Consider the following 12326-nt stretch of genomic DNA (forward strand, 5'->3'; position numbering starts at 1 on the left):
TTGACATTGTCGCTTGTGTATAATGTCTGTTTTAGTACATTTATGTTTGATGTAGTACTCATGTTATATGTAATAATCAACGGCGACTTTTAACTTAACCATGCCTGCTCTGTTCTTCTCCAGATGTTACATGTTAACCGTGAGTATATAAGCGTGCATGCCGTCCGATTTTTTTGATACATCTCTTCAAACTCCGTATTTTGCTTTGTTGTAAATCATTGCAACCATGGGTGATCGCGGTGCTGAAGCTCTGCTTTCCTACCATTGTTTGACAGGTAACAATATGTTATGCTCATTTGTTTGATTGTTGTTCCATGCGTCCGATAATGACCACACGTTTTCTGATTTGTTTTTCACAGAACCTTTGCATCCAAATCCTGAAAATGAGATTGACAGAATCATTAACTCACTACGTCGGAAGTACAGGACATATGCGGTCGAGTATGAAGTTGACTGTGTTAGTATGAGTTTTTTCTTCCAATCAAACATATCCCTTTCTGTCTGTTGTTTTGCCGTTGTATTTGATTTTTGGGGTTTCAATCTATGCAGGGTGCTGTTATGATGCCTAGCTGTTTTGGTTCCGACTTTGGTGATCAAATTGGTCGCTTTGTTACGGTGATTGATCGCAACAACAATGAGTTTGAGATCAAGGTAGAGAGACATAGTGGTTTTATATTTCTGACGAAAGGTTTTGCTGCTCTTCGTGATTTCTATGACATAACCCTTGGTGCATGGCTGAAGTTGGTTTTTGTGGGATTTGGGCGATTTGTGCTAAAGAAGTTGAAATCTAGAATCAATAGGAAGATTTTTTTCCCCGTGTTTGATCCACCAATGAAGTTTGTCATAGAAAGAGATGTCAACACTCATAATTTCCTTCAGGCTTTTCCTAATTCCATTATCGAGTTGTCATATCGTCATGATTTGAACAACTTCACTATTTCATATGTTAAGCACCTGACCGCCTCTGACATCACTTCAGGTTATTTGGTATGTTGAAATGTGTTCGAACTGTAATGGCTAACACATAATAATACAAACATGCTTCTAAATGAATATGTTGTCATTGTTGCAGAAATTGCCAACATCTAACTTTACTGAGCTTTGTTTGGACAAGAAGGCAACGGCGTTGACGCTGATAGATGATAATGGAAACAAATGGGGCTGCATTGTTGTGGTTGGAACCCTGACCCAAAGTCATTGCATGATAGGCGGACAATGGAAGAGAATGGTCGATGCACGCAGGCTTGAGAGGGGTGCATATTTGAAGATAGGTGCTCCATTGGCTGGGAACAACTCCACTGTTTACTTGAGTGTCCAACGTCTATGAGTCTTATTAAGCACAAGTTCGATGAAGTTACATTTTGTTGCTACTTTTTTGTTTCAGTGTCTCTGGCTTTTGGTATTTTGGGCAGTTATATGTTTATGTCGTTATCTTTGTCGTTGAATCAAGCCAATGTTGGTTCCAGTTCAACTCTTAAAAGCAATTCGGTTGTGCATTATGCAATGATGTTGTGAACAAAGGACGAAGAATATCGTTTTGCGTTTATCAAGTGTTGGGTTTTTACCTATACTTTATGTCTTAATCATTAACTTTATGTCTGTTAGAGTAGTTTAATGCAAACCTAAGAATTTACAATGGTCATTTACGGTTAACATTATCAATGTTGGACTTTTTTTTTTTTTGAAACGATCAATGTTGGACTACAATTAAGCGCTACAATGATTACCATATATATTATGAAATGATAGTTCCTTCAACCTAAATGAATTGCTTTCGATGTTATAGTGGACCAGTGGCGGATCTTGTGAACAAAAAATAAAATTGGGTGTGCCAAATATTTATGGAATATATATTTAACGGTTTTCAAAAGTATTCAATACAGGAAACTGGTGTAGTGGTATAATTGTTCTATTGTGACAATGAAGTTGAGGTTGTTGGTTTGGTTCAAATCTCACTACTCACTAGGACCTTTTTTTAAAAAAAAAAAAATATCAAAATTTATCTCACTAGGACCATTTTTTTTTTGAAAAAAATATAAAAATTTCGCTAAGAATTATTAAAAAGGAGGGTGCCAGAGGGATCGAGGAGGGTGCGAGTTAAAAAAAGGAGGGTGCCAGAGGGATCGAACTTGAGACACCATACAGACACCATACCATATACATATAGTGGAGTAGAAAAACGCAGAACCACTGCAGCACAACATGTTCCTTGTCTTAAATTGCCTAATATGATATTTATATAAATTATGGGGGGTAGTGGCATCTGGGGTCTCCAAAGAGATCCGCCCCTAATAGTGGTCATGACATGGTGGTTTATTATATTGCTATCAATATATAATATGCCATCAGAGTGCTCTACTTATGTGGCACATTATTTATTAAAATAAAAAAACGTGTTAAAAAATAACGCATACGCATGTTTTTCAAAGAACTGAAATGATTATCATACACATTAGCAAAGAAGTGAATTGATTGTCATACACATAACCAGATATGGTATAAGATAAGTCTGTTATATCCGAGATTTTTTTAAGAGTCAATATTTTACACAGTTGCGGTGAAAAATTAATTGGTGATTACACATCTTAGCTAAAAAAATAATATTTGCTGAGCCAAATAATATTTGGTGTATATATATATATCGATTTTTTCCTAACTTTTGCAAATTTCCAATGGGTTGGAGAGGTAAAGCAGCTCATGTGTGTGTTGAGGTTGTTGGGAAATTGGGATCGATCTCTTTTGTGTACAATTATTGCTTTTTTGTGTACAATTATTGCTTTTTAGTGCACTTGAACTACGTGAATGACATGACAATCATTTGTATCAATGAATGCATTATGCATATTGCTGGCTTGGTTTCTCTGGCCAGATTTTTTGTAAGAGAAATGATATTTTGACAACCACTTTTTGACAATTTTCGGACAACTTTCTCTCTCATACTCACATGATGTTGTTATCCTCTCTCTTCCTTTTTCTCTCTCCATTGTTTTTGACCAATAAGAAGTGAGAAAAACAAGGTTGTCAACAAAGTTGTCATCAAATGGATGTCAAAATATCATTACTCCTATTATAAAAGTCCAAAAAAATTAAGAGAAATGATATTTGTGCATCCATTTTTTACCAACTTTTTGACAACTTTGTCTCTCATACTCACATTATCTTATTTAGCAATGATATTTTGACATCCATTTGATGACAACTTTGTTGACAACCTTGTTTTTCTCACTTCTTATTGGTCAAAAACAATGAAGTGATAAAAAGGAAGAGAGAGGATAACAACATCATGTGAGTATGAGAGAGAAAGTTGTCCAAAAGTTGTCAAAAAGTGGTTGTCAAAATATATCATTTCTCTATCTTATTCTCTCTCTTCATTTTTCTCTCTCCATTGTTTTCGACCAATGAAAACAGAGAAAATGAAAGTTGTCATTAAAGTTGTTCAAAATGGTTGTACATATATCACTAATAAAAAATTAAACACAATAGAGTAGATCAATATAATTATATGTAAGAGTAATGATATTTTGACATCCATTTGGTGACAACTTTGTTGATAGCCTTGTTTTTCTCATTTTTTATTGGTCAAAAACAATGGAGAGAGAAAAAGGAAGAGAGAAGATAACAACATCATGTGAGTATGAGAGAGAAAGTTGTCCAAAAGTTGTCAAAAAGTGGTTGTCAAAATATCATTTCTCTATATGTAAATGTTTTCTATAAACCTTATTTATCTCTCCCTATGTTGAGATATCGCGAGAAGCATTATTAAAAGAATTTAACACGAATCTTATGTGATGTTGATTAATTGAACTACATGCATCTCGTTTCCTTTATCTGCAAGAAGTATATATAATTTTAATCGGTTGATCGAGAAACAATTCTACCGATGCATATCCAATGTTGAATCACATACATGTCAATTATATTTCTACGACATTGTCTCACACTTTACTCATCATATTTTTCTATTATACGTAATTGTGAGTTAGCTTAGACGTGTCATTGTGTATCTGTGGAGTATCATATAAGGATATGATAATATTTATTTTTTAAATACTAAAAAAATTTATGATAATTTATGATACTTTGTGTGTGCGTATCCGTGGAGCGTCTGTAAATGGATACGTTTCCGATACGAGTAATTGATTTCTTTAACATTGGTTCCATCAGTCATATATGTATAAGTAATTCGATTTAAAGAGAGCAAGAAGCAAGAAGAATAAAAAAAACGGTAATGATTTCAAAACTAAGTACGCATACAATAACGAATTTAATTTTCGTTTTGGTGACTAACAATATTTAATTGTTTCTCTCAAAAAAAACAATATTTAATTTTTGGTATTTAAAATTTAAACCCTTTATTAATGATACAACCAATAGTCAAAATTAATTTGTCATTTTGTGCGTGCACAGAGTCCAGTCCATCATTAATACTACTGTGTTGGCTTTGGCTTGGTTGACACGCGTGCTTGCTATTTGGGCGCCCAACAAGTGAACCATTTGAATTTAAATCTTAAAGCACATGTTCCAAATTCTCTATATAATCTTCATCGTTTCCACTCATCACACAATAACCCAGCCCACCCTAATACAACTTCGCATACAACACCTTGTAGGAGATAATGGCATCTTCAAGTTTCAGCAGCGCAAACCATGGTCATGCATGTGTTTTCAGATACTTAAGGATGAGGTGCAGGTGTGGCGCCCCTGCAGATGTGAAAATTTCCACCACAGGCCGGAATCCCAACAAACTGTTTTATGGATGCAGTAGTAAGTGTGGGTTTGTTGATTGGGCACACCCTTTAAACTGTCCTTGCCCTGGCAGAAACGGAACCAATACTACAAATGTTGCCGAGGTTGACGAGGTTGAGGATACTGCAAGTGTTTCAGATGCTATGAAGACCATTGAGTCTAGACTCCTTCTTGTCGAGAGGGAGGTGAGCCGGGCTTCATTCCTTGCAGGGGAAATGAAAGGTAGTCTAAGGCTTTTTATGGTGATGTTCACTGCAATGACAATTATGATGTTTATCATCTTTATGCTAGTTGTGACTAAGTTAGCGTGAGGGTTGTGTTTTCTAATGCATCTGTAGTGAGTCAATGTATCTGGTTTGCTGTATGGTGGAATCATGTATGTATCTCTATGAATTTAATATCTCATATTGTCTTGTTGGTTTTATTTTTAGAATATATATCAAAAATCATCTTATTTAGTTTATTTATTAAGTACTGATACAAATTTACCTTAAGAAATATTGTTACAATTTCCTGAGTTGGTTTTTTTAGACAATCATTAACATTTTCAATTACAAAAAATAAATCAAAACTCTCTCAAAAAAATAATTAAAAAGATAAAAATACACAACAAAAATTGTATGGGCATTTCTTGTATCATTTTTGACTCAATTATTGAGTCAAAAATGCAACTAGACAATTACAATAGTTATCCATACTTATTCAAATTCAATACACCAAAAGATATAACCAAAAATTGTATCGGCATTTCTTGACTCTTGTATCATTTCTTGTACTTGTTTAATTTTATATATAATGATACTGGATGATATAACCGAAACATCTGGACCGTTTGATGTCAATGTAAGCAATCTTGGTCGTCCATCATAGATCAACGGTTTTGGGGCGGTTTTGAATTATGGTCCACCACAACCTGACATGGAAAACGCGTTGCAATGATGTTTCTGCACATAAATCCCATCAAAGCGGCGTGTGCAGGTGGACTAGGGCTATAGGCCTGACTGTGATTGATATAGCCTAGCCATAGGGTGTCATCACTCATTACATGCATGTTTTTGGTTTTATTGAATATTGGGGCGGTACTCATGTACTCTATATATGAGGAGAACCTAATATTTTGGAACACACGTGTATTGTAAATTGATGTCAAGACCCACATGCATGCCCCTGCAGATTGTGTATTGGTATAAATAATGAGTAATTAGCCAAATACCCCCCCGAAATTGCAAGGCGCGTCAATTACCCCCTGCAGTTAACGAAATATCAATTACCCCCCGAAATTGATAAACGTTAGTCAATTACCCCCCTCCGTTAATTTCCTCCATCCAACATGCTGATGTGGCAGTTAACTGCCCACGTGGCACTGCCACATGGTCAGAAAAGGCATGCCACGTCAGAGGGGGGTAATTGACTATATTTTTTAAATTTTTTTTGAATTTTTTTTTTTTTTGAATTTTTTTTTTTTTTTGAACAAAATATGATTTTTCCTTGCAAATTTATGATAATTGATCACCACTATGAATCTTATTCCTTCTATATGCTAATTTATATGACTAATATATGTCACTGTCATTATTATCACTACTATATAATGTGAAGTTGATGGTGTGTTTCGATTTGGACAGAAGAGGGGGAATTGAAGCTTGCTTTAGGGCTTAATAATGATGAAAATGATAATGGAAGCTTTGCATGTTGATTTTTATTGAAGTACATGATAGTATTGTTGTGTATGTTGGTAGTTTTGATTAAAATTCTTGGTTCACAATAGTTATATGATTTTGATTAAAATTCTTGGTTCACAATAGTTATATGAAATATGTATTGTTGTTCTAAGTATTTTCTTATGTGTATTGGAAACAAATGTAAGAGGCAATTATGCTAAGCTGTTTGTGCTGCTATTGTTCTAAGTTGTTTGTGTTGTTATTGTTCCAACAAGTTCGTGTCAAAAACCCCCCTGTAGTTTATCAATAATGGTCAAAAACCCCCCTGTATTTGAATTATTTGGGCTTATGTTTTGACAGAACCTGTTATGCTAGTTCTGTTTGTGGTTGGTGGCGTGTTTCTGCGGCCTGCAGTGTCTGGGTGCCTGCAGTGTCTAGGTGCATGAGTGTCTAAGTTTATAATCTATGACTAAGGTATGCTACTATATGACAGAATTATCTCTGTGAAATCATCATTTAAGTATGCTACCTATAATGACAGTATAAGCATAGAACATCTATATGACAGAACTATATGACAGAATTATCTCTGTATAAGCACATTATATAGTAGTGATAATAATGACAGTGACATATATTAGTCATATAAATTAGCATATAGAAGGAATAAGATTCATAGTGGTGATCAATTATCATAAATTTGCAAGGAAAAATCATATTTTTGTTCAAATTTTTTTTTTTTTTCAAAAAAAAAAAAATTCAAAAAAAATTTCAAAAATATAGTCAATTACCCCCCTCTGACGTGGCATGCCTTTTCTGACCATGTGGCAGTGCCACGTGGGCAGTTAACTGCCACATCAGCATGTTGGATGGAGGAAATTAACGGAGGGGGGTAATTGACTAACGTTTATCAATTTCGGGGGGGTAATTGATATTTCGTTAACTGCAGGGGGGTAATTGACGCGCCTTGCAATTTCGGGGGGGTATTTGGCTAATTACTCTATAAATAATTATTACTACCAATACACAATCTCACACTACAACAACACAGAAATCATCTTTAAAAAAAAAACACAAAAATCATAAATAATATTTTATCTAAAATCTCATATATTCATATCAAAATCCTTAAACAACATCAACAACAACAAAAGAAAATTAAATAACACTTAATTAAGATACTTCAACGGTGTCCATCCAAGAACCAATTCTTTCTTCAGTAGCAAAGAACTCTCATACTTCAATAGCGCCCTCTCCAACTTTAATTCAACATCTACCCTTGTATTATAACATGCATCGATTGCAGCACACAAATTACGATGAGAGTCATTTAACTTGTCATAATCACTGAGAATCTTCTCCCTTTCATCGTACACCGACTGAGATACTTCGCCAAAATCATTAATTTTTCGATTAACAGAGTACAACACAATCATTAAGTTGGTCATAGTATCGTACATTAAAATACGTTCATTTTCCTTAATATTAAATTCATCGAACACAACATCGTACTCCTGCTGAGTAACATTAAGATCTATAAGATCAGACTCCACCCTACGTATATTAACGCGGAACAAATCAACATAAAACATAACAGCAAGGTAGAAACCGATTTCAACATTAGTTAGACAATACTCAAATTCACCCACACCGTCTAACAATCGAATTAGATCCAAAATATTCGATTCATCTGATGACATAACATCAAAATCCATAGTCAATATTTACCTAATCTGAGCAAAGAAACACACAACATCACACCTACGATTGTCTTCAACGTTAGAAAGAACAGATGATTCACACAAACCTTCTTCATGATTAAAACCGTAATTCATTGTCTTATTTATCTTCTATAAGTACAATAATGCAATTAAACGGAATTGGATGTAAAAGATTCCTCAAAGATTAGAGCAACTTTCAAATTTTATAGGCTTTAGAACCAAAAGCTTCCAACGGCTGGAAAGGTTGCAACTGTTTACCAATCATTGCAACCCATGAAAACAATGAAAAGGTGCTAGCCAAATTCCATATGAACCAACACAGCAACTCCTGAACATACACGATCATAAAACACCAAAAGATATTTGTTGGCTGGTTTCAAAATAAACAAACAACACCAACATAAAAATATACAATTTAATTCATACATGAATGCATGATGCATCTTCGTATTATCACTACAATGCATAAACACTCCAACACAAAAACAACCAAATTTGCCACAATAAAATAAAAACTTCAAATTCTGATTCCGCACCCCATGTACATAATAATTATTAAATTCTAATCTCAAATAAACCATTAACCTTTTTATAAAATAATTGATAATATTGAAGAAGAAAAAAATCAAATCACCAACGGTATATCTCGGTACAGAAAAGTTTTCAAAATAACTTAGAAAGACGACCATATTACACTAATTTAACGTTGTAGAAGAAACCAATACAATTACACGTATTTGATTCCCCTCTCTTTCAACCTGTCTCCCTCTTTCCCTATCTCTATAAATGGTTATACCGATATTTAATTAAATTTATAAAGATCTATGTAAACTTTCTAACAATAAGCATAACAAATCAATAGCATTTTTTATACTTTCACAAATCTTTCCATACATTGATAACATTAATCATGAGATGTACCCTACAATAAATAATTAATTTTTTTTTATACATTCACAAATTCGTTTCATACATTGATTACATTACTCATGAGATATACCCCACGATAAATAAATATTTTTTTTTATACATTCACAAATCCTTTTCATACATTGATTACATTACTCATGAGATAAAGGCCACGATAAATAAATATTTTTTTTTTATACATTCACAAATTTTTCCATGAATTGATTACATAACTCATGACATACCCCACAATAAATAACTATTTTTTTTTATACATTCATAAATCTTTCCATACATTGGTTACATAAATCATGAGATATATCTCACAGTAAATAAATAAAAATTGATGAACAACCCAATGTTAACAATGACAATAAAATAAAGGAGAATTAGTCACTTTAGTCCCTAAATGGGAGAGGATTCGTCACTTTAGTCCCTGAATGAAGAGAAATTGCAAAACAGTCACTGCATGGTCAATTTCAGGGACTAAAGTGACTAACGGAGTCAGGGGCGGAGCTACCACAGGGGCCAGTGGTGGCCGTGGTCCCCCCCAAGATTTCCATTTTTTTTTACAGAATGCTTGGTGATGTAAAGTAGAGACTACATGTTGATTGGTTTCCACATATTTCACTTGTTTTGTATTAATTAGGTATTAAGTTTCGTTTATTATAAACAAGGCAGGGGAGCACATCCACTTTTGTTATGCATTTCTCAAAATTCAAACATATATGTCAGGTGGTTTTTGATATAATTATTTTTATTTAGCAATCTTATAAAAAAAATTGTGTATACTCTTACAATTTTTAGACTTGGCCCCCCCGCCGTGTAATTCCTAGCTCCGCCCCTGAACGGAGTCTACATTCAAGGACTAAATTGACTAACGAAGTTTGCATTCAGGGACTAAATTGACTAACAAAGTCTACATTCAGGGACTATTTTGCAATTTATCTGCATTCAGGGACTAAAGTGACGGATCCCTTCCGATTCAGGGACTAAAGTGACTAATTCCCCTAAAATAAAATAATCATAGACGACATAACTATTGCCAACTATAGGACACGTGGGTGAAAATCTTCACGCGATTCCAACCGTTAATCAAGTTAGCTTTCGCACTGAGAGAATCTTCATATTTGGTCTCTGACTCTTTTAACTTTGATTCAATATATACTCTTCATAATATCAAGACTTGCATCAAATGCAGCAACAACCTTAAAATAAGAATTCCTGACACTCACGATCTCTTCCTTAATTTTCTTTTTTTTTCATACTCTACTTCAGACATTGCACAATCTGTCGAGAACAAATCTCTGAGAACACTGTCAATTGAATGACATACTCTTTCCGAATTGAATTGAAAGCTGCAAAAGCAATCTCCACTTCACGCGATCTTGCACAAAACAAATCAGCAAAAAACATAATAGCAAGCGAGAAACCCATCTGAACATCCGTAAGATAATCTTTGAAATCACCAAGACGATTTATCAATCGAATCAAATTCATAATGATAGAATCATCTTCCGTAATAACATCAAAATCATTACTCAATATCTCTCTCATCTGCGAAAATAATCTCCCAATATCACATCTATACTGATCTCGGCTTCTCGAAACAACAGAAGAATGAGATAAATTTTCAGCAAAATTAGTGGCGGAATTCATTGTTTATTCCCCTTCCTTAAAAACACAAAAAAAGACAAAATGCAATGAAATACAGGCACAAAGCTTAAAAGAATTCACATTTATAGAGACATGGCCAGGCTTGATAAATTGCAACGGTTGGAGACGAAGCACATTTTCAACAAAATAAATGGAAAATCCAAACACACATTCCCGTTACAACAGTGGCAACCGTTGCAAACAAAGAGATGCCTTGTAAAAAACAACAATGACTTGTTAAAAATAAAAAATAAAAAAAATAAAATAAAAACTGACCACCAAAACCTAAAAAACAATAAAACTATAAGTTACGAAGAAACGCAACAACCGTTTTATACACGTGAACATAAAACAAAGAAAACAAAAAAAACTCCAATTCTAACAACGAAATCAACACATCGAATCAAAAACCACGTGTTCGCAAATAGGACAAATGTGGAGCACTAACCATGCCTATTCGACGTAACATCAAAGGACACACTGTTTTGCATGACAAGAAACATAACTAATATAAAAAAGGAAACAGCCATCATCTTCAAATCTCCATCCGAGCTTCCCTAGCATACATAACATATGGGTTGTCTAAGTTGACAGACAACCTAACACTTTTCCCAACTGCCAGCCGGTTCTCCGTAACAAATCTCTTCCACCCGCCCCTGAGAAATGCCGCTGGAGGAAGATGGCCTCTGTCCTTCCACTTGATCCTGCACGGAAAGTCAAAGCCCATGGCATCTGTAAGTAGGATGGTGGGCGGTGTTGCATTCCCAAACACTCGTGCAACAAATCTTCTTGGTAGGTACTGCATGCAAATGATAACAATTTAAAACAGGCGTTAGACATATCTACCAAAAACTATATAACAGTAATTACATTATGCATTAGCAGTTATGCAATTCACCTACCAGATTGCTAGTCTTCACCATGTATTCTGCAAGTCTGACAACACAGCTCTCCACTCTCCCATTATTAGCCACATTCCCACCTGCACCCATGTTTTCACCATTGTTACCCATGGCAACAGCAGCAGCATCAAAGAAGTTATGCGGAGGATTTTGTGCTCCATCTTCCACATCTTCATCGTTGATATCCATGGCAGCAGCAAAATCAAAGAAATTATGTGGAGGCGGATTTTGGGCATCATCGGCATTGTGTGGTTGTTGATTGGCATCATGAACTTCGGGATGAGGAGGAGAATTGGGTGCAACATCAACATCCGCTGGATCCGGTTCTGCCACAGGAGTTGAAGGAGGTGCAGGAGGAACATCAACATCAATGCCAAGATCGATGGAATCATCGTCGTCGTTGTCTTCATCGGATGACGAGGTATTGTATAATTCATACTCCTCCAAGGGATCCAGTATCTCGGCAGCAATCAGGAAAGGAGGGTGTTCATAAGTACGCCTCTCACGAACCGTTAGCTCGGTCATGTCGAGTGTAAGCGCACCCATGTAGAACAGCCCCTGTCCGTTGTAACTTAGACGCAGTATGAGACCTAACGGCTGGTGGAAGTGCTCCAGCAAACTCCTTAGCCTATAGAAAAAGGTCCGCGTCCCCTCACTTCCTATGAAAACACCAAACCTCGAACCTCTTGTGTCTTCTAACCAGACTCTGTGTCGTAGTTCATCACCAAAGT

General features: G+C 35.1%; 1 protein-coding gene across 1 annotated transcript; it reads left to right on the top strand.

The window, feature by feature from the left end:
• The first annotated feature begins 226 nt into the window (after positions 1-226).
• LOC146904108 (uncharacterized) lies at positions 227-1327 on the top strand. The gene is made up of 4 exons (XM_085728231.1): positions 227-275; positions 360-457; positions 550-987; positions 1073-1327. The coding sequence occupies exons 1-4, from the start codon at positions 227-229 to the stop codon at positions 1325-1327; spliced, it is 840 nt and encodes a 279-aa protein (XP_085584357.1).
• Positions 1328-12326: the final 10999 nt, after the last annotated feature.

Source organism: Medicago sativa, chromosome 7 (genome assembly GCF_051527215.1).
Source record: "Medicago sativa cultivar Bolivia chromosome 7, Bolivia_mono, whole genome shotgun sequence".
NCBI lineage: Eukaryota > Viridiplantae > Streptophyta > Magnoliopsida > Fabales > Fabaceae > Medicago > Medicago sativa.